At 45.5% G+C, this 22,426-nt stretch overlaps 2 protein-coding genes across 8 annotated transcripts; both read left to right on the top strand.

The window, feature by feature from the left end:
* Window positions 1-49: 49 nt before the first annotated feature.
* Tmem129 (transmembrane protein 129, E3 ubiquitin ligase) lies at window positions 50-4,686 on the top strand. 5 transcript variants are annotated; one of them, XM_021651640.2, is made up of 4 exons: window positions 58-379; window positions 2,203-2,677; window positions 3,103-3,262; window positions 3,367-4,686. In XM_021651640.2, the coding sequence occupies exons 1-4, from the start codon at window positions 175-177 to the stop codon at window positions 3,613-3,615; spliced, it is 1,089 nt and encodes a 362-aa protein (XP_021507315.1). In that variant the 5' UTR covers window positions 58-174; the 3' UTR covers window positions 3,616-4,686. The 5 variants fall into 5 exon arrangements, with proteins under 5 accessions (XP_060221488.1, XP_021507315.1, XP_021507323.1 ...); XM_021651648.2 differs by having other exon boundaries at window positions 302-440; XM_060365503.1 differs by lacking the exon at window positions 58-379 and adding an exon at window positions 407-518.
* An 899-nt stretch (window positions 4,687-5,585) lies between these two features.
* On the top strand, window positions 5,586-20,343 carry Slbp (stem-loop histone mRNA binding protein). 3 transcript variants are annotated; one of them, XM_021651660.2, is made up of 8 exons: window positions 5,586-5,982; window positions 6,072-6,188; window positions 9,056-9,160; window positions 13,698-13,757; window positions 14,136-14,273; window positions 16,061-16,210; window positions 17,898-17,979; window positions 19,461-20,343. In XM_021651660.2, exons 1-8 carry the CDS (start codon window positions 5,924-5,926, stop codon window positions 19,575-19,577), a joined length of 828 nt encoding a protein of 275 aa, XP_021507335.1. In that variant the 5' UTR covers window positions 5,586-5,923; the 3' UTR covers window positions 19,578-20,343. The 3 variants fall into 3 exon arrangements, with proteins under 3 accessions (XP_021507335.1, XP_021507341.1, XP_060221490.1); XM_021651666.2 differs by lacking the exon at window positions 19,461-20,343 and adding an exon at window positions 19,285-19,443 and having other exon boundaries at window positions 5,788-5,982; XM_060365507.1 differs by lacking the exon at window positions 9,056-9,160 and having other exon boundaries at window positions 5,788-5,982.
* Window positions 20,344-22,426: the final 2,083 nt, after the last annotated feature.

Below are 22,426 nucleotides of genomic sequence, written 5' to 3' on the forward strand. Positions count from 1 at the left end.
TGCTTTGCGGGTGTCTTGGCTAGGGTGGGCTTTCCGTCTCCCAGAATGCCCCGCGAGCAGCCTGACGAGGACTCCGTCTCCCAGGGTGCTTCGCGAGCATTTCGGTGGCAGCTGCGACAAGCTACCAACTGTCCAGGACTGGGCGCCGGTGTCTCTGCCCGCCGCTGAGGCGCGATGGACAGCCCTGAGGTGACCTTCACTCTGGCCTACCTGGTCTTCGCAGTGTGCTTCGTGTTCACGCCCAACGAGTTCTATTCGGCCGGGCTCACGGTTCAGAACCTGTTGTCGGGCTGGCTGGGCAGTGAGGACGCCGCCTTCGTGCCCTACCACCTTCGTCGTACTTCCGCCACACTACTGTGCCACTCACTGCTGCCGTTGGGTGAGCCTCCTGCGCTCGGGACGGTAGTTGGCGCTTAAATGGGCTCTTGGAGACTCCAAGGGTGAGGAGGCTCCCCGACAGAACCGGTGCAGAAGCCGGTCAAGAGCAGGTGCAAGCGAGCGGGATCTCTGCAGCCCAGGTTGTAAGCTGAGCGCTCTAAGGCAGCCTATGCGCTTCCCCGTTGAGAGGCGGCGGCCCAGGCACTGGCCTGCGAATGATGCTCGGCTGGGGCCGGGCTACAGTGTGCAGAATCGTTCGGCATGTTTACCATGTTGGACGATTTCTAGGAAAGGGCTCCTGTTGACTCATTGCAACAGGAGCTGGGGGTCTATCTGGGGAAGGTGGGTGTGGGGAGAGCAGGCAGAGGTTGAATACGTTCAAGGTTGAGTCTTTTTTGCCAGGCTAGGTCTATGGCCCTGTCCTATGCAGCGGTACGTGGTACCCCATGGGCTAGTGGGACATCTAAGAGGCCCATTTGTCAGTCTCTTCGGAGGATAGGTTCGGGGAGCTGCTGTGGTCTACCAGTGATTGAAGTCTAGGAACCCGATGAAGGAGACCTTTGGAGGATACAGGGACAGGGAAAGACAGGTGTGAGGGAACAGATGTCTGATGGCCTGTCATGTTTGCACCTTTGGGCACAGCAATGATTGGTCCATGTGAGGACGTAGCAGCCTAGGGTCCAGAGAGATTGGAGGTAGATGTGGTGAGAGAAACACTCAGGTCTGTTTTGAGAAGGTGTGTTGAGAGTCTATTGGCGAACTGGAGCTGGAGCTGGCGTGAGCAGTTGTTTGGTTGCAAGGTAGATAAAGAAAGTGGAGCTCTGAGGCAGGACTCACTGACCAAGGGCCGTCTGGTTGGTTTTAAAACCCCCTTAGCTGTACTCATTTCATCAGCACTCCCATGCCTGAACAAGGATCCCAAAGTTGCTAAGCACAACCCGCTCAGGGAAGTCATATAGAGAGTAGGTATAACCATAACAAGGTTTTTTGTTTTTTTTTTTTGTTTTGTTTTGTTTTGTTTTTTGTTTTAAACACGGATGAGTTGGCTAAAAGAAAACATTTACTATTGGCTTTTGCAGATTGGCATGTGCCCAAATACTACCTTGCTGTCTAGTTTATAGAATATTTTCATGTCCAGGTTGTTCCTTGTTGGGCCAACAGGGCCCTAAAATTGGTTTCATTGTCCTTGCAACATGCCCTATCATTGAGTGCTTTCTTGTACAGTGCCCCAGCTCTGTTGGGCTATGTTAGAGGCAAAATTGAGACCAAGATATAGCCCAAGGAACTGTCTCAGGTAGGCCAGTGGTCAGTTCTATGCAAAGTCATTGTGCTTCCTTTTGTTTTTCTAGGACATTTTTTTTTTGTTGTTGTTTTCTAGGACTTGTTTTTGTGTAGCCTTGGGTCTCCTAGAACTAGCTCTGTAGTCCAGGCTGGCTTCCGATCCACCTGCCTTTGCCTCCTGAGCACTGGGATTAAATGGGTGTGCCACCACCGCCTGGAAACTTGAATTTTTTTCTACTTGGCTATTTCTGTGAAGTTGGTAGTAAACTGAAAACATTTCCTCTAGTTTTTGGTACCCCTGCTGTGGCTAAGGGCTGAGACAGGCCTGCTGTGGAGGTGCAGGAATAAGAGCAGCCTGTCCTGGGAGCTGACTGCCTGAGGTGACCAGGGCAAGGCTCGGGGCTGCTAATAAAAAGATAAAAAGGAAGTAGCTCCTCTCTTTCCCCAGCACAGGGGTAGCATTGTGCTCTTTATATGGGTCACCATGGGAGAAAGATAGCCCCAGGAGTCTGGATTTGCCCTGAGATGTCTTTTCTTCTGCAGGCTACTACATGGGGATGTGCTTTGCAGCTTCAGAAAAGCAGCTCTACTCCCCTAGTCAGGCCTCAGAGGCCTGGCAACTTTTCCTTCTCCTGGCTGTGACCCTTCCCCTTGTCTCCTGTACTCTGATCTACTACTGGTCCTGGGATAAGTGGACTCGACACCCACTGGCCCAAACCCTGGCCCTCTATGCCCTTCCACAGTCGGGCTGGCAGGCAGTTGCCTCTTCCATCAACACAGAGTTCCGGCGGATTGACAAGTTTGCTACAGGGGCGCCTGGTGCCAGAGTGATTGTGACAGACACATGGGTAATGAAGGTGACCACATACCGTGTGCATGTGGCTCAGCAACAGGATGTTCACTTGACTGTGACAGAGTCTCGGCAGCATGATCTCTCACCAGACTCAAACCTACCTGTGCAGCTTCTCACCATTCGTGTAGCAAGCACCAGCCCCGCTACACAGGCCTTTGAGATTCAGTAAGTGCACGGGGGTTATGGAGGGCAGAAGACGGTTAGAAGGTGCTGAGGGTAGAGGTCTGAGGCACTCCTAGGGCCTATACAACATTAGTCAATTCACCCCTTTAGTGTCATCTTCCTTCAAGACCCCTCTTGCCTTCTGCTCTCTCTTTGTTGCTCCTTCTGCTCTATCATTGTACGCTCATTTTCTTGGGATGGCGTAGGAATGTAGTTTGGTGGCACCTTAGCTCCAGGCTCTTCCTATCCTCTCTTCTGGGGATGAGTGAACACTGAGTCTGTGGACTTTGCCTTCATGGCCATCTTTAGTGGCTACTTCACTGAGGTGGTTTATTTTACCTGGCCATGCCTGCTTTTGGTTCTGGGTGTCTTTAGGTTGTGGACCCACGGGCAGATTGGCTTAGCTCATCAAGCCATGCCTCTTGCAGGCTGAACTCAGCGGAATATGGTGAACTGTGTGAGAAGCTCCATGCCCCAATCCGAAGTGCAGCCAACGTGGTCATCCGCCAGAGCCTGGGTGACCTCTTCTTAGAAACATTTGCCTCCCTGGTGGAGGTCAACCCAGCCTATTCAGTGCCCAGCAACCAGGTGGGGGCTAGCCCAAGTGTGAGAGTGGGTGGTACTCCTCCTCCTCCCGGGACCATCTTTTAGGCCTTTTTGTAACCCCCTTTGTTTCAACTACTTGTCTATAGGAGCTCGAGGCCTGTATAGGCTGCATGCAGACACGGGCCAGTGTGAAGCTGGTGAAGACCTGCCAGGATCCAGCGGTGGGCGAGTGCCAACAGTGTTACTGCCGACCCATGTGGTGTCTCACTTGCATGGGGAAGTGGTTTGCCAGCCGCCAGGATCCCCAGCACCCTGACACTTGGCTGGCCAGCCGTGTGCCCTGCCCCACTTGCCGTGCCCGCTTCTGCATCCTGGATGTGTGTTGTGTACGCTGAGCATCATAGCATATTCTGTGTCTCTACTAGCCAGTTACGGGGAGCGGCTAAAGCTCCTTGACCTCTGCAAAAGGTTCTAGTTAAAGCACACACTTATCTATAGCCACTCTCTGCCTTGAGTCTGTGGTCAGTTGAGGAATTTGATTTGGAAGAAATTCTTATGGAAATGCCCTATCCCTGGACCTTCCACATCTTCCACATAGAATGCTCCAAAGCCCCAGGATATTGATGTTTGGCCTAAGAGCCTTCGTATGGCCAGTTTGCCTTAATTCTATTACAGAGCATACTTGTCCCTCAGTTCCAAGCCAGACCTACATCTGTCCAGGCCCTATGGTGTTGGGTGGACACTGACAGTTGAGAGAGTCACCAGGGTGACACTAATGTGAAGTCCTTTTCTAGGGTATCCTGGTGGCTGCAGCCAGCCAAGGACCACTTCTGGGTAGGGAGCCAGGTGCCACAACCTAGGGCCAGGCCAGAGTGCTCTCCCAAGCTACTCATGAGAGTTGCATATGTCCCACAGTGCTTTTGGTGTCTTGTCTTGCTTCTCTGGGAGGTAGGGGCAAGTCGACTTCTGGCCCTAGGGAACGGTTTTAGGGAGCCAAGGACCAGAGAGCCACAGCACTATCTAGAAAGAAACCCATCAAGGATGCAATACAGGGTTAGCCATGGCCCTTGCGGGTTCCCTGGATGAGGAGGACGGACATACTTATCTATGGTGCAGATGGGAGGCTGCCTGTTGATCTTATCTCTGACACAAGTGTAGCTGATGGGGGGGGGGGGAGGACCTCTCCTTTAACTTGTGGCCCTGAAGCACCTACATTTGGCTGTTGAAAGCAGTAGTGACCAAACTTACCCCTTACCCAGCCATCACTGCACCTAACCCCAGGGATTTGCTAGCAGAGTATGCCCAGCTCTGCCTGTCCTTGAAGTATGGTCAGGAGTCAGCCAGTTTCAAGGGCTGCCTGCCTAGCAGAGGCCAAATAGTTTGAGGTTATTTTTATTAACCACAGAGGAGTTAATTTTATACAGATAAGTGTAAATGACAGTATTTAATAAAGTGTTACTTTCCAAGTGATGTACTTCATTTTGTTTAACCTGGTGGTAAAAACAAACTTATATTTGGTTTTTCGAGATAGGGTTTCTCTGTGTAGTCCTGGACTCTCTTTGTAGACCAGGCTGGCCTCGAACTCACAGAGATCTTGCTTGCCTCTGCCTCCCCGAGTGCTGGGATTTATAGGCAGGCATACGCCACCACTGCCGGCTGTATAAACCAAACTTTTGCGATATTTTTGCTGGAGGATGCTGGTTAGGTCAGATGAGTATGGTCGCAGACTAAGCTATACTATAAACTCGTGGCAGCTGGGCGCAGTGGCGCATGCCTGTAATCCCAGCACTTGAGGCAGAGGCAGGCCTGTTTTGAAAACAAAGAAGGAAAAACTAGTGTCAGTGCTTAGGGTGTTCAGGACACGCCCTTAGATGGGTCCACACAGTTAACTGCCGCTCCCGCTGCTGCCATTCCACCTCTCCTGCTCTAGTCCACATCTACCCTTAACGGGAGTGCGGACTAGGACAGGTGGAGGTCTGCAAGGGGTCCTGCCTTCATGTCGTCACTCAAGCAGAGGACAGCACCAGAGACAAGGCGGAGAGCCTTGCAGGAAAAAGGCCACCAACTGCGTTGTCTGCTAAGGGACCCCTCGCACTGCTTGAGGATGGATTTAAAGTACAGGCGAACCCTCGGAGAGTACTGCGGTGCTGGGTGGGAGGGGCCAGTCCAGAACTTAGACTGCACCCGGTGTTCCGGCCGGCACCAGCGGCGTGGCCACGCCTACCTGCTTTGAGTGACAGTGGCGCGCGCTGCCCAATCTCCCGCCAATACCCCGTGGGCCCGCGAAGGGGCCACCAATCAGAGAGCCAGCCGCCACAGCGCCAGTCTCTTGGAAGGCCGCCGGGCGCTGGGGGTTGGGGGTCGCCAGTTCCTTTTCGTCCTAGTTGGGCTATTTCATTTTCCCCGTCCTTCTGGGCGGCTGCACCAGGCGTTGGGGCTTGGCGACCGCCTGCGGTTCCGACGTGTAGGCTCGAACCGGGCCCGCCAGCGGGGCGCGCAGAGCCCAGGAGGGCTCCCCTGCAGGTGCGTGCCGGATGGTCTCGCCCGGCCCCGCGAGCGCGCGCGCGGGAGCTGCTGAGGGGCGGGGCCACTGCGCACTTAAGGGCGGTTGGGAAGGCGAGCGCAGACCTCGTCAGCGCCGTCGCCGAGCGAGCGAGCGAGCGAGCGTCCCGCCGGTGAGCCGCCCTTCAGCCCTCCGCCGCCATGTCCAGCAGACCTAGAAGCCCACCCCGGTACGGGAGCCGCCGCGACGGCGGCGCAAGGTAAGCGGGCCGTGCGCCGTGCGGGGCTCCGGGGTCCGGTCGTTTGTGAGGGAGGGTCCCCGCCCACTGACCGCGGTCTGCGTCCTCAGCCCGCGGTCCCCTGCGAGATGGAGCCTCGGACGGAAGCGCAGAGCGGACGGGAGAGACCGGAAGCCCGAGGACTTCGAGGAGGGCGAGCGCCAGACTGCGGACCCTCGACCTGAAAGGTGGGCCCTGGCTCAGTGGGAGCGTGCTGGTCGCCCGGGGGCTCTGGAGGTGGGCCGAGGAACCCTCGGTCCATGCACTTGTTTTTTAGGAGCTGCTGGCGTAAATTCGGTTACTCTGGAGGTTCCCTTCCGTTCTGCTCAGTATTAGAAGCATTATTACCAGTGACTGATAGAATGCAGCAAAACTGGTTTTATCCGGAGTGGGTCAGCGTTTTGTATTCGCGTATAATTTCAGGGACTACTGTTTTGAAAACTGTTAAAAGGTTTCGGAACACCCTCACGCCCGGAGGGGTGTGTGTGTGTGTGTGTGTGTGTGTGTTAGTGAGGGTGAGAGAGAAATTGGGTTTTATTAGTTGCGTGAAAGGCAGATGCAAACCAAAATTGAATCCCCAGGTCACTCATCCTCCCTGATGGTCCTAGGTCCTTTCCTACTGATAAGCTTTTGTCACAGTGTTTAGATGAAATCTTTTTTATTTTTATCTTTTTAGATGAGGCATTGAGCTGGAAAAAAAAAATTAGGTCTCTTGGCAGCCTGATAGAGGCGGGCCAGCTAGTGAAATAGGAAATCAGAGAGACCAGGAGTGCCTGAAGAGTCAGCTGGTGCTGTGGTCTGCACTGAGAAGTGCTCTCTTCGGGGGACCTTTGTGTAGTGATTGAAGAAGGGGAAGGTAATCTCAGGGTTTTTGATCATGCCTTCCTGTAGGGCTACGTGGCTCGCTAGACAGCTGACTAGAAGAGAAGATGAAGACAGGGCAACTAAGGCCGGTGAAGGGTCTTGGTGACTTAACTCTGCCAGGCAGTGAAGGTGTTGGGGAATGCAGGCTTCTGAATACACAGGCAGTACTGATTGAAGACAGGAAAGTCAGACTGACTCAAACCCTTGACTCTGTTGAGTACTGTCATTCCCTATGGTCGCAGCAGCTACCATGGTGGACAGATTTTTCTTGGGAGGGAATCTTGTTAAGCTTGGGGAGGCTATCATGTGCAAATGTGAGTTGCCAGTACATATTTTAAGGTTTTGGACTAGTTAGGGATTATCGGGGAAGCCAGAGACAGCTCTAAGATAGATAAAAGGGAAGGTGATAGTGTATGTATCAGCAGTCCCAGTGGTGCTCAGGAGTTAGAGGCAAGAGAATCAGAAGTTCAAGGCCATTCTTTACTCCAAAGTAAGTTTGAGACCACACCATCTTTTCTCAATGAAAACAAAACCAAACCAAACAAACAAAAAAAAAACCTTATTGAAATAAAACCTTGAACCCTTCATAGTCTCAGTTACCTGAAGATAAAATGTTGTATGTTTTATTGTTTGTTTTGTTTTGTTGAGACAGGGTTTCTCAGTGTAGTCTGGCTGTCCTGGACTTGCCGGCCTGAACTCACAGAGATCCACCTGCCTCTGGGATTACAAGTGTGTTCCACCAAGTCCACCCTGTTTGAAGACAAGGTTTCGTTATCTGACCTTCGCTGTCCTAGAACTCATTAGGTAGATCAGGCTGGCCTTGATCTCAGAGGTTCATTAGTGCCCCCCGCCCCCAGGGGATTAAAGGGGTACGCCAGTGTGTCTGGCTAGATTAGTTTACTTTTATGTGTATGAGTGTTTTGTCTGTATAAAAGCGTACCACATTGTGTGCCTGGTGCCTGTGGAGATGAGAAGAGAACATTGGATCCCTTGAATCTGTATTCATGAGTGACATGAGTGATTGTGAGCTTCTGTGTGGGTGCTAGGACTGAGTCCATATCCTCTGTAAGAACAGCAAGCGTTTTAATTACCGAGACATCTCTTCAGTCCCCAGTGTTAGATTCTTAAATTCTCTAGGTCTGGTGTCTGGACTCCTCTGCCTCATAGGTTACCACGTAGCCACTTAATTTTGCCAATGACAGGAATGCTTGTGTGCATTGGCCTTTGTACTTTCTTTTCCTCTTTTTTTTTTTTTTAAACTGGGTCTCGTTTTATAGCCCTGGCAGACCTTTAATTCATTATATAGGTCCCCAGGCTGGCCTTGAACTCAGAGAGATTCTCCTGTTTCTGCCTCTCAAGTTCTAGGATTACAGACATGTGTGTATCATTATTCACAAAATTAGCTTGTCCAAAGATTTACTTGAGATGAAACTAAACCCTTTGATGTTAGATTTAACTGAAGTATTGGGGATATACTTTTAAGGTAGACTAATTCTTAGTATAACAAAAGTTAAAGCTGTCAGGCATGGTGCTTTTATGCCTTTAATTCCAGCACTCAGGAGGCAGAGGCAAACACATTTTGAGTTCAAGGCCAGCCTGGTTTATATAGATCTTATTTCAAAAACAAAAAAACTTCAGATCCACAAGACTCATATCCTCATTTTTTTTCCACATTGTAATTGTACCTATTTTGTTATGAGTCTTGTGCATTTAAAAGGTAAACCTCATCTGTTTTATTGGATTCTCTATGTGGGTTGGTCAGTGTTTAGCACTGCATTTTTGTTGTCTGGAGTCTTTAAAATCCTATCATATCTTGTTTTGTGGCTAAATGAGCCCATTGAAGCCAGGTATAGTGGCTAACACCTGTATTCCCAGCACTTACCAAGTAGCTGAGGCATGAGAGTTTTCAAGACTGTTTTGAGACTCTGATTTAGAACATAAAGCCAAGTTCCATAGTAGGTGCTCTTTGTGGCACTGACAATATTTGGCTGGTTTTTGCCTCTTTTGCCTTCTCAGTAGTAGACTGTTCCCGTAATCTAGCACTGATTCACAGTAGGTAGAAGTTGTCTAATGATGTTCAGCTAGGCTTTGAGAGATTATCGAAACACCTGTTTCATGTCATAGTCTTCCCTAAAAAAAAAAAAACTGAGATAAAGCACTCATGGTTTAAATGCTTTTCACTCTATTGTAGCTTTACAACTCCTGAAGGCCCTAAGCCTCGTTCTAGATGTTCTGACTGGGCAAGTGCAGTTGAAGAGGATGAAATGAGGACCAGAGTTAACAAAGAGATTGCAAGGTACATATTTTGTAATTTTTTTTGTGTGTGTGTTTCTCCATTACTAACTATATTCTTAGGATGTCTTCGAATATGGTTCTCAAAAATCTGTTCTTTAGGAGATTGGGATTGTTGCTCAATGGTAATAAGTTTGCCTAGCAATCCCTGAGTTTATTGATCCCTGCACAACAAAAAAAGGGGGAGACATTTAGTCCTTAGGAACATCAGCATCCCTTGGAAATTTGTTGGAAATGCACATTTGCAGGCTCCTTGAGCTTCTGATGGGTAGGGCCCAGGTATTTTGTAAGAAGCCCCTTTAAAGTGAGTGCTTCCTAGTTTGAGAGCCAGTGTCTTGACGGTAATAGGTGAGGCAATGCTTTCTTTTTTCATCTTAGTGTATCTGCATGCATGCATATGTGTTGTAAATAGTTATTAATATTTACTATGGGTTTAACTTCTGGTATTGCTGCTGTTAATCCTCAGCAGCTGTAAAACCAAATCACTACACAGAGACTGGGTTTTTAGTTAACCTAGATCACAATGCTGGGCAATATTTACTCCCTCCTAAACCTCCATGCCCTCAATTTCCTAACATTTAGATTTCCCACATTATACTTGCTTTTTGTGAAATCTTAGGTCTGGTTTATGCTCCAAGCTCCTCCTCCCCTGCTCTCCTCCAGCACCCTCTCCTCGAGCAGCTCCTCCTCCTCCTCCTCCTCCTCCTCCTCCTCCTCCTCCTCCTCCTCCTCCCCCCCCCTCCTCCTCCCCCCCCCTCCTCCTCCTCCTCCCCCCCCTCCTCCTCCTCCCCCCTCCCCCCTTCCTGTTCTCTGGCTCCTCCCATTGCATAACATTGTATCTAGTTGCTTTATTTGTGTCCTGTTTACACAAGAGTTGAGACAGGATGCTTATAGTGAATATCACAATGCAATATCCAAATTGAAACCAGAGAGTTGGGGGTGGGGAAATCAGCATTTGAATTAACAAGGGTAAGGCATATACATTTTAAAAGAACATTATACCAACACATATGTGCAGCTGTGTATCAAGACCAGAGGTTGCTGTCAGGTGTCTCTCAGATTGCTCTCTATGGCAGGGCTAATTTACTGAACTTAGAGCATGCTAATTTGGATATTCTATCTAGCCAGTTTAGCCATGGGATTCCATATATCTGCCTCTCAAGCACTAAAATTACCGGTGACTACCACACCCACCAGATTTATATATATTTATATCTTATTCATAGGAGTGTTTGCCTGTGTGTATGTCTGTGTACCACATGTATGCCTGGTGCCTGAGCAAGTGAGGAGCCTCCCTATGGGTTCTAGGAATCAAACCTGGGTCCTTTGCAAGAACAAGTGCTCTTAACTACTGGACCAACTGTTTAGCCCCCTACTGGGTTTTCATTGTTGTTGTTTGTTTTGTTTTTGGGACAGTTTGGGCAGCTCTAGCTGTCCTGGTATTTGATTTGTAGACAGGCTATCGTCAAACTCCTATCTATCAGCGTCTGCCTCCTGAGTGCTGGGATTACAGGTGCATGGCACTACACCTGGCCTCTCCAACCAGGTTTTTAAGTAGGTGGTATAGATCCAAATTCTGTTCTTTATATTTGTGTGGAAAAAAAAAATCAAAAACCAAAAGTTTATTCATGGATTTATCTGCCCAACTTTAGAAGCTTTTTATTTTGTCTTTTTGTCAATGCTGAAAGTTGAACCCAGGGTCTTGGTATGCTAGGGTATCCTTGGATATGTTCTCTAGCAAGTGTGCTTATTTACTTGGTTGGCATAAAGAAATCAGCCTGCATTTTTCACCTGCAGCAGCCTGAGGAGTTGCTTATCTTTTAGGGACTACTGCTCAGGTAAAGCCTTGGCTTTGCCAGAGAAAAGAATTTCAAGGTAAGCCAGTATGAAGCAAAGTTGGAGATTATTAAAAGACATTCCTAACGTAGATCTTAAGCACAGAGGTTACTAGAAAGAAATGCTGGGGAAGAAAGTAGAATACTCCAGAGTTTGGATATGGGCTTTTCAAAGGAATCCTAGTTTGTTGTCTTTATGGTAGTTATATATAGGATTTTGGTGACCTGGAATTATTTTCAAAGGATTGCTAAGGAATTTAAAAAGATCATAGGGTAGTTCCTGACAGAAATTCAATTAATAGTGTGAAGCTGGATCGGGCAGGGGAGATGGTTCAGTGGATGTAGTGCTTACTTCACAAGAATGGGCCTGGAGTTGGCTTCTTCAGTGCCTGCTTCAAAGCTGGGTAGATTTGGTGGCTTGCCTTTAATTCCAGAACCCTTGGGAACCAGAAATGGAATTCCTAGTCATAAACGGGCTAGACTAACCAAACCAAGGCCAGCAAATGGCTCCACAGGAAAAGGCACTTGCTGTGTAATGACCTGAGTTCAATTCCTAGGAGCCAGCTTCTACAAGTTGTCCTTCTGACCTCTATAAATGTGTGATGGCACATAAGAGCCAACACACAAACACAAAATTTTAGTAGACTAGCTGAACTCTGGGTTCACGGAGAGACCTTGCTTCAGTAAAATAGTGCCCTTGACAGACAGCTGGTACACTGTGACGTAGTCCTCTGCTTATAAGATTTCCAGAAAATAGCTAGTTGTAGTTGCATGTATCTTTATTCCAGCACTGGGAAGGCAGGTGGATTTCAGAGTTCAAAGCCATCTTGGTCTACATAGTAAGTTCTAGGGCTATTCCTAGAAGTTCTGTTTCCAAAAAAAAAAGAAAGAAAAGAAAAAGAAACTTTGGAAAATATCTGGAAGAGTGAGAACCTACTGAAGCTTCTCACATAAGCCTTAATTACAATTTCGTGTTTATGTGTACACACATGGGTGTGTGCTTACGTTTTTTAGGACAAGGAACAAGGTTTGACTTTGAACCCCAGATCTTCCTTCCTCCTCCTCCTGAGTGCTGGAATTTCAGTCACATGTCAATGCCCTGTTTATGTGGAGCTAGGAAATGAAATTCAAGGCTTTGTAGATGTTAAGCAAGTACTTTACAACTGAGCTACATCTGCCAGTTAAAAAGATTTTTTTTTTTTGAGACAAGTTTTTATTATGTAAACTAGGTTGGTCTCAAACTTTGGGGGCACTTCTAATTTTCCTTGATTCTATTATGTTTTATTTGTTTTGGACTTTCTCTTTGAAATGTATAGCCTGTATATCTCAAGGTCATGATTTTTGATTAGTTGAAATATGCTGTTGGAACACAGGATTTAAACCAAGAAGTAGCTAGATACAGATAGGGTTTGTTAGCTGATTCTGAGGAAGATATGTGGGCTAATGACAACCAAGTTTCTTATCTCCATCTTGGCAGTAAGTGGTATTTGGATTTTGCTGGTTACCTTGTCCAGATTCCTTAGGGCACACCTCTGTGTAAGGTGATGTGCCTGAGGGCATAAGAACAATGTTTTCTCATTTGGGTTGTTTTAAGCAACAGACTAAGGCTCTTGACAAATCTTTCTCTTCTGAAATGATGTTACTGAGAGATGTTGAAAATAGACCAACTGGCATCAAGCCAGCCTAGGCAACTTAGATCTACCTTTAAAAGAAAGGAAGGAAGAAAAGGCAGAGCTAACTTAAGCTAGAGCTTCATAAAGTGTTGCTTTGCACATAGGACATGAGTTAGGTCCCTAGAATTATGTAGAGAAGCCATGTGAGGTGGAGTATGCTTGTAATCCCAGTACTGGGGAGGCAGAGATAGGGGAGTTGCCAGCGAGCCAGCCAGTCTAGCTGGATTGGCAAACCCTGGGCCAGTGGGAATCTGTTCCAGAGACAATATGGGCTGGCTGATACCTGAAGTTTTCATGACCTCCACAAGCATGTTCACACATGAACATGCACTTAAACACAGGAATGCAAAGACAAATGTTTGGAACAGTTTTTTGAATGTAAGGATTAACATTTATCTGGAGCATAAATTGTAAAGGAATAGACTTAAATAATGCTGGGCCAATGAGATGATTCAGTAGGTAAAATTTGTGTCCAAGCCTTTAGTGACCTGAGTTTGACCCCCAGAACTCACATAATGAAAGGGAAGAGCTGGCTCTCAACAGTTGTCCTCTGATCTCTGCCCATCTGCTGTGACATGCATGCAGTCTTTTTTAATAATTTTATAGGGCTGAAGTGATGGCTCAGTGGTTGAGAGTACTCACTGCTCTTGTAGATGTTCCAGGTTTGATTTCTAATACCCACGGGGTAACTCAAAATTTTTGTATATGAATGTTTGCGTGCGTGTGTGTGTGTGTGTGTGTGTGCGCGCGTGTGTCCCCTCCCCCCATGTATGCCTGGTGTTCATAGAAGCCAGAGGAGGACATCAGATCTCCCTTGAACTGGTGTTAGCCACCATGTGTGTGCTGGCAGTAGAACCTGTGATCTAAGGACAAGTGATCCTTAACTGCCAAGCTATGCATTGTCTCCAGCCCCCTCCCCCAAAAAAATGTTTTTAGAAATTAAAATAGTCTTCATTCTTGATTTTGAAACAGTATTTTTTTTGTATGTTTTGCTTATACTTTTAAAAACAGCAGTATTTTATTTTGTTCTCAGATACAAAAGAAAACTACTCATAAATGACTTTGGAAGAGAGAGAAAATCATCATCAGGAAGGTACAAATTAGAAACATTTCTAATTTGCTAATGGAAATTGTAAGGGGCTTATTCTAGTAGCATTTATTGGTCGTTTGTTCTTTGTTGTGTACTGGAATTCCTGTAGTACAGATTTTGGATTTTTTTTTTTCTAGAGGGTTTCTCTGTGTAGCTATGACTATTCTGGAATTTTCTCTGTAGACCAGGCTGGTCCTGAACTCAGAGATCCCCCTGCCTCTGCCTCCTGAGTGCTGGGACTAAAGGTGTGTGGCACCACTTCTCAGCCAAGATTCTGGATTTTGTAAATCATTTAAAGTTGAGATGGGTGACTGTTTTGGTGTTTTCTTGGCACATAGTGATCTTAAATCTAAGGCTTGTTTAATTTTTCGTTCTTTTCAGTTCTGATTCAAAGGAGTCTATGTCTTCAGTGCCAGCGGATGTGGAGACAGATGAAAGTGTCTTGATGAGAAGACAGAAGCAGATCAATTATGGGAAGAACACTATTGCCTATGATCGATACATTAAAGAGGTCCCCAGGTAGTCTTATCACATAGTCCTGTCTTAGTTCTACTCCACAACCTTGTGCCTGTTAAGGAGTTGCTTATGTTAGACACACCTGCTAGGAAGTATTTGTTTATCTTGTTTTGTTTTTTGAGACAGGGCTTCATTGTGTAGCCCTGGCTGTCCTGAGACTTGCTTTGTAGACCAATATTGGCTTCAAACTCAGACCTGTCTGCTTCTGCCTCCCACGTGCTGGGATTAAAGGTGTGTACCACCACTACCTGGCAAGGAAATGTTTATTAGGGAATCATAAGAATTTAAGTGCAAACTAAGAATAGATTAGCATCTGAAGAGCCAGGATCATGAAGATTAACAACTTTTCAATGTTAGATAGCATTTTATCCTCAGGACTTAGAAAGTTACAGTTTTATAAAATATGTAGTTATTAAAATACACAATAGAAAAGTAAAAGTCAAGTTAAAGAATGTAAGTATCTAATTGGAGAGCTGGGCATGGTATTGTATCCTTTTTTTTTTTTCCTTTAATATTATGTGTATAAAGCATGTAGTGGCACATGCCTTTAACTTGCTGAAATTAAAGGAGGCAGAGACAGATGGCTCTCTATGAGTTCAAGGCCAGCCTGGGTTTTTTCTGTGTTTGCCTTACAGCTAAGGCTACATAGAGAAACCCTATCTTGAAACAAACAAACAAAAAGATTATGTGTATGAATGAATGTTTTTTTTTTCCTGCATTTATTTATAGTATACCATGTGCATGCTTGGTATCTCTAGAAGCCAGATGAGGGTTTCAGATCTTTTAGAGCTATAGTACAGATGGTTTTGAGCCACTATGTGGATACTGAGAGGGTCTTCTGGAGGAGTAACAAGTGGCCTTAACCGCTGAGCCATCTCTTTCAGAATATAGAGAAAAAAAATGCCATTACCTTGCTTATAAACAACACATTCTTTTATTATTTTCTCTCTTTTTTTTTAAGACAGAGTTTTTCTGTGTAGCTTTGGCTGTCCTGGAACTCACTCTGTAGATAAGGCTGGCCTCAAACTCAGAGATCCACCTTTCTCTGCCTCCCTAATGTTGGGATTATAGGCATGCTAACAGCAGCTTTATTGTCTTCTTGAACAGATACACAGAAGGATACAAGAAGAGTTGGGCTTTTTTGTTGTTGTTTTTTGTCGTTGTGTGTGTGTTTTGGGCAGAATTAGGATTAAAACATGTTTCTAGAAGGGTTCCAAAGAAATAGTAAGATTTTAAAGAAAGGGTCTATATAACAACCCCCTTTTTTTTCCCCCTTCTTCGAGACAGGGTTTTTCTGTGTAACTTTGGCTGTCCTGGAATTGCTTTATAGACCAGGCTGGCCTCGAACTCACAGAGACCTGCCTTTCTCTGTCTCCTGAGTACTGGGATTAAAGGCTTGTGCCCGTACATCCAGCCCTTGGTTGCCCTCATTTACCATTTTCCTGCTCCAGCCACTCACCTGTTGGGAGTACAGGTTCATGCCTGCTTTTAATGCATTTCTTTGGTCACTTTATAGAATCTCAGTTATTGGGTGTGGTGGTGCATGCCTTTAATCTCAGCTCAGCACTCAGGAGACAGAGACAGGAGGAACTCTGAGTTGAGACCGGCCTGGTCTACCTAGTCAATACCAGGCCCATATAGAGAGATCCTGTCTCTAAAAGGCCAAAAAGAAATAAAAAGAAAAAAGAATCTTGAGTTATTTGTTAAATGTTAACCTCAAAGTGTGCTTAGTCTTTTAGCTACTGTGCAGGTGTGAATGGCCTGTGCTGAGGTGATCTTATGTCCTGCAGACACCTGCGACAACCTGGAATTCATCCCAGGACCCCCAACAAATTTAAGAAGTATAGCCGGAGGTCATGGGACCAACAGATTAAACTCTGGAAGGTGGCACTGCATTTTTGGGATCCTCCCGCTGAAGAAGGATGTGATTTGCAAGAAATGTATGTCTTTGTTGCTTTCTTTATCTGCCACAGTGACAAGATTACCCTGGACATGGTCAAGAGAACAGAGACACTAGCCTTCTGGCTTGTTTTACTGCCCAGGGTTGTGGGTGGCAGGGTGGCAAAGCTTGATTTAGTCTTTGGGAGCTATAAAACAGTTCAGTCTAGGACAACTGGCTGTGTGCACAGGTTGGAGACAGCCTTGGGTATTAGTTCTTACTTTCTACCTTGTATGAGACAGGGTTTCATATTTGTAATGTTTGTTGCTGTGTGGGCCAGGTGGCCTTCGAGCTTTCTTTGACGTGGATTCTGGGATTCCAAAATTAGGACCTTATGCCTATGTGACATCAGGTTCACTTTCCCCCTGAATAACCTCCCCATACCTATGAATGCTTTGTCTGCATGTACACCTGCACACCAGAAGACACTGGATCCCATTAGATGGCTGTGAGTTAGGAATTGAACTCAGAAATTCTGGAAGAACAGTTAGTGCTCTTAGCCACCAAGCCATCGCCAGCATCATACACCCCATTTGATAGGTTTCTTTTGTTTCTTTCTTTGTTTCTTTTCTTTCTTTCTCTTTCTTTCCTTCTTTCTTTTCTTTCTCTCTCTCTTCTTTCTCTTTTAAATTTATTATGTATTCAGTGTTCTGCCTGCTTGCCTACACAACAGAAGAGGGCACCAGATCTCATTGTAGATGGTTGTCAACCACCATGTGGTGGCTGGGAATTGAACTCAGAACACCTGGAAGAGCAGCGAGTACTCTTAACCTCTGAGCCATCTCTCCAGCTCCCCCCATTTGATTTTTTAAAGTTAACACTCTGAAAGGTTTTTGGGTGTCCCAGGGCCTCGTGTATGCTGGGCAAGAACTCTTCAGACTGAGTCACATCCCTAGCTATATTTTGGTGTTTTGATTAGAGTCTTAATTCTAGCACACAGGCTCAACTTGAAGTTCTGTCTTAGAAGGTATTAAGGCACTGTCAGTCCCTCACTTTAGAGGTAAATTGGTCTTGCTACTGCTTTTTAAGAATCTTTATAGGACCAGGATTAAGTCCCAGGACAGCCAGAACTACATACAAAAACTTTGGCTGGAGATATGGCTCAGCGGTTAAGAGCACTGGCTCCAGAGAACCCAGGTTCAATTCCCAGCCCCCACATGGCAGGTCACAACTTTTCTGTAATTCCAGTTCCAAAGAATCTGTCAACCCTCACAGGGACATGCATGGAGGCAAAATACCAATACACAAGAAAATTTTCTTTTTTAGATTTATTATTTATACTGTATTCTGCCTACAGGGCAGCAGAGGGCACTGTATCATTATAGATGGTTGTGAGCCACCATGTGGTTGCTGGGGATTGAACTCAGACCTCTGGAAGAACAGCCAGTGTTCTTAATCTCTGAGCCATCTCTCCAGCCTAACATGAAATTTTTTAAAAGGATATTTACAGGTGTGTATGAGTGATTGTCAGGTTCGTATCCTCTGTGAGTTGGGCAGGTCTATCACTTGTAGTTGCCATGAGCTTTCTGTATTGAGTAGATTGGTCAGGAATTAAATTTGACAACTGACAGAACTGACCTTGGGGGACAGCATACATGTACTGTGTTTTGGGTGGTTGAATAAACTTAGAATTCTCATTTTCTGATTGTAGCAGGTGACTGACATGTTTGTTTTATTTCATTTCTCAGAGAACCTGTAGATCTTGGGGAAATGGAGACAGAATTCACAGAAAGCAGCTCTGAGTCCCAGACAAGTTCACAGGATAACTTTGTAAGTGTTTATTTTGGGTCTCTCTCAGCTTGGGTGTTTTAAGTCACTTGAGAATATATACCACTTCACATAACTGATGTTAGAACTGAAGTTTAATTATAAATGTGTATGTACTCCACTAATAAATACCAAATTGAGCACAGGCTACAGATTGGGTTCTGAGCAGTTGGCCTCAATTTGGGCTTTTGATTCATTCTACCGTTAGTCACTTTTAGTGGTGAACTGCTAGTCTAGGGAACATCTCCTGAATGCTTCTTAAGGGAATAATTGGTCTTTTTGTTTTGTTTTGTTTTTGGTTTTTGATTTTTCAAGACAGTATTTCACTGTGTGGCATAGGCAGTACTGGAACACAATATGTAGACTAGGCTGACCTCAGAGATCTGCCTGCCTCTGCCTACCAAGGGCTGGGATTAAAGGTGTGCGCCACCACCTCCCAGCATTTTAAATGGTTTTTGAAGACAGGGTTTCTCTGTGTAGTAACATTGCCTGTCCTGGAACTGGCTTTGTAGACCAGGCTGGCCTCAAACTCCTAGATCCAGCTGCCTTTGCCTCCCAAGTGCTGAGATTAAAGGTGTGCTCTGCCACTGCCTGGCTTGAATAATTGTGTTTTGTTATTGTTGTTGTTGTTTGTTGGGGGGGCAGACTGTATATAGTCTAGCTGTTCTCTTTATAGTCCTAGCTGTGCTGAAGCTCAGTATGTAAACCCGTTCAACTCTGAGCTCACTGAGGTCCTCCTGCTGCTGCCTGTCGTGCTGGGATTTGCCTGGCCCAGGGAGTAGTTTTAAAGACAGGTGTGGTGATCCATGCCTGTAACCTCAGCACTTGTAATGTGGAGGCAGGAAGATTAGAGATTCAACACTAAGTAACCATGGGTTTTGAGTGGTTGGAGTATTTCAGTCCCAGCACTTACAAAGCAGAGGCATATAGATCTCTTAAGTTCCAGGCTAGCCTGTCTGTGTGGCAATTCCAGGCCTGCCAGGTGGCTAGGGCTACATACATAGTGAGGGTTTCCGTCACCCCCAGGAAACTGAGCTATACAGAATTGCCTTATCAGTGATTTAGTAGTTAATGACCATTTGTTCATATGTGTACATTTATACAATTTACAATAAAAAAGATCCCTTTATTTTTGTGAATGAGACCTTCCACTGTTTTCATATAATGCCCAGCATCTGAAGTGGCTAAACACAAAGCAATTATGATCTGTTCTCAAGCCATATTTGAATATGTAAACAAATATGCATTGCCTTATTTTCCCATCTGTGTGACCCCAGGTGTACTCAGGTTTATTGATCTTTTTCACAGCATACAATGTGGTTGTGACAACCGGACTTTACATGAATGTACACTACAGAAATGGCAAGATGATGTTAGTCTTCTTGGCTTTGTCTTGCTGCTGAGCAAATCCGCTTGTGCTCAGGGTAACTAAGAGGAAGCTTGTGTGATCGATTGATGTAGGTGTGACTGCCTCTGTTTTCTAGGATGTGTATGCTGGCACACCCACCAAAGTCAGACATGTGGACTGCCGAGTGGAGGATGAGTTTGATTTGGAAGCTTGTTTAACTGAACCATTGAAAGACTTCTCTTCCATGAGTTAACTGCCACCTGGTGGTTACTCTGGGAAACACTTGGCTCTGCCATCTGGAAGGCATGAGCTGCTGTGCATTTGTATTTTTTTTCTCTGTAAAGAGTTTATTTTCTCATGATAAATTGTTTTTCTTGCCTTATTTTTATGTATGGTGAGTGTGTTACGCATGTTTTAAATTGTAAATGAAGCTAAGTCCAGTGAAGATTGAACCCTATTATCTTTCTGCCCACCAAATTAGACAACAGGATACTTGTGGCTTTCCACAAGAACTTGAGACTTCAGTTGCCACTCTTCAGATGGGTTGGCAGTGGATTTTAACCATGTGTTTAGAGGACCAATCTAGAGTCAGCCGTCTTTACAGGTAACTGATAAAAGTATTCTCAGTCAGGCAGCTGCAATGGCTTTGTAAAAACTTATTTTCTGGTCTTTTATCAATGTGAATGTAGTTTTTCCTCATACAAAGCTCTGAACAAAGATGTCAAGCTGTTATATTAATGGGCTTTTATGTAAGTTATATAATCTTAATTTTTGGAACTTGGAATAGTGTTAGTGTGAGGTAGGATCTTAGCACATGCTCTGAGAGTTGAGGCAGAAGAGGAATTTAGAAACATTTTTTAAAATGATCAGTTAATTTACCATGTAATATTGCTGTAAATGATAATGTGTACAGATACTCTGTTCATGTATTCAATTGTAAACTTGTCAATATTTGCATTTCTATTGCTTTTGTATGGAATGATAATTGCAAAAATAAAGATGCTTTAACTGATTCGTAACATTGCTCTGTACTATGTGGACGATCAGGGCAAGCTGTTCTTTTCCCACCTGAAGCACTTGCCTGGCATAAGGGAATGGCAGCTCCCTTTTGTGAGATCTGTTGGGTACAGCCAAGTACAGACTATTGACCTGCTAAGTTCTCACCCATCCCATCTATAAGGAGACCTTGATAAGTATGATGGACCCTGGTAACATGTCAGTGTAGAGCCCAGCATCCTCATGTGCCTAAGCATAACGAAACACAAGCCAGCATGCTGTCTGACCTATGTTCAGTTCTTACTCATTTGCACTTACTCTTGTACAACCATGTCAGGCCCTGGGTAGGCCATTTGTTGTAAGGATTCATTGGAAGTGATGGACTTGCTACAGACAAGAGCTGGATAGCAAAGGCAGCTTCCTTCAAGGAGTTTCCAAAGGGCCTTTGTGTCTACCTGTGGGTTCTATGACAGCCATAGTAGATGTCCCTGAAGGCTGTCTTTTTTTTTTTTTTTTTAAGCAGATTTGAGACCATCTGGTCGGGTTGTGATAAGTGAATAGGGTGAGGCAGGGAACATGGAAATTGCCACTTTTTCAGGGAGTCTAGAGATTCCTGATAGGTGACATTTGAGTCATGCCGTGAAAGGCAGCAAGTACAAAGGCCCTGAGGTAGGGGTGTGGATAAGTTGACTATATTGAACCTAAAGTGTGAAGGCTGGGAGGATAGGACCAGGTAGTGAAAGCTAGAAGAAACTGGGAAAGCTGCCTTTGCACCCGCTGCCCTTGTGTGGGGTAACACTGGGTAGCCAGCTAAGGAGCTGTCTGCGTTGTGCACGGCCAGTACCTCCTGGCTTTGCTCTGGACAGCATGCCTTGATATGTTCAAGGCAGACCTGTTGAGCCCCGAGTGGAATTTTCCTCTCCTAATGGCAAACTGCTAAAATTAAATGCCTTTCAAAAAACAGATTTTTTTTTTATTATTATTAAAGTTAAGATTTAGAATATTGAGAACTCTCTAAACCAAAGTGCTGCTGATCTTACAAACCTATTCCCCAGCAGAAGCCGGAAAAAAAGGTCTTCAAGAGCCGGAAAAAAAGGTCTTCAAGAGCACATACATAAACACACGAAGGTTAAAAAACTTCGTTTTTTTAAAGTTTGGCAGAAACATTACAGGCTGGGCTGACAGGAATAGGCAATGAAAGTGAAACTGGCTTTTGAGGCCCTTGGAATCTTCTAAACAGGAAGTAGGCTCAAGAATCCAGTGGCACACATAATATTCAACGTGGACAAAGTAATTTTGAGTGTTGACCTAGAGAGCAAAGCAGAGTTGGATGCACAGCCAGGGAAGACTCAGGTTTAGCACTGCCTGAGGCTACTAAACCTTGCCGTGAGTTTTAGAAATGCTTTTGTTTTTCAAGTCTCCCTAGACGGCTCTGGCTGGCCTCGATCTCACTGTGTAGGGTGACTTCAAACTCAACCACTTTAAAGGGCGTTACACCTGACCCTGCATTCTTCAAATGTTCTTACACAGCAGGAAGAATCAATCTGCAGACTGCAGGCCTTGCCTCTCACTGCTGGTAATATAATCTAGTATTTTGTATTTGAATAACCAGTAAGCTTGGGACTGGGTTATTTATTTTTTTTAATGTGTTTGTGTTTGTGTATATATACTCTGGAAATAGGTGCCATTGTGTCCATGTGGAGGCCAGAGAAAACCTTTCAAGGGTTGGTTGTCTCCTTCCGCTCTGCACTTCGGGGATTGAGCTCAGGTCATCAGGCCTGAGCAGCAAGTGCTTTTACCCACCCTAGTTTTCTCCCTAGCCCTAGTTTGTCTTGACTCTTCGACATAGAGCCACGAAGTGTCAGAACTAAATTAAGTTGGTCCCAGCATGATTAATTCTTTGAAATCCCAGGCTGATTGCTATCTCATCTTCCTGCGTGTCTCAGGGTGGATGGGTCAGCTTATCAGGGCTGTCATCCCACAGCTTCTGGCTGGTGCTCTTTGTTGTAACACTGTCCTTGTTTCTGGCTGCTGTCAGGGTCCTGTCTTAGTTCTGCTGTTGAATTGTTAACTTCTTTGTCTCTGGTGGGAGGCTGTCAGTGGAGA

The sequence above is a fragment of the Meriones unguiculatus genome, chromosome 12 (genome assembly GCF_030254825.1).
Source record: "Meriones unguiculatus strain TT.TT164.6M chromosome 12, Bangor_MerUng_6.1, whole genome shotgun sequence".
NCBI classification, from domain to species: Eukaryota; Metazoa; Chordata; class Mammalia; order Rodentia; family Muridae; genus Meriones; species Meriones unguiculatus.

Bases quoted from the DNA above. Each gene is read 5' to 3' on its own strand.
- Tmem129 (XM_021651640.2), top strand. From the start codon at position 175: ATGGACAGCCCTGAGGTGACCTTCACTCTGGCCTACCTGGTCTTCGCA. The intron at 2,678-3,102 runs GTAAGTGCACGG...TGCCTCTTGCAG, and splicing joins ACACAGGCCTTTGAGATTCA to GCTGAACTCAGCGGAATATG. The intron at 3,263-3,366 runs GTGGGGGCTAGC...ACTTGTCTATAG, and splicing joins ATTCAGTGCCCAGCAACCAG to GAGCTCGAGGCCTGTATAGG.
- Slbp (XM_021651660.2), top strand. From the start codon at position 5,924: ATGTCCAGCAGACCTAGAAGCCCACCCCGGTACGGGAGCCGCCGCGAC. The intron at 6,189-9,055 runs GTGGGCCCTGGC...ACTCTATTGTAG, and splicing joins GCGGACCCTCGACCTGAAAG to CTTTACAACTCCTGAAGGCC. The intron at 17,980-19,460 runs GTAAGTGTTTAT...TCTGTTTTCTAG, and splicing joins CAAGTTCACAGGATAACTTT to GATGTGTATGCTGGCACACC.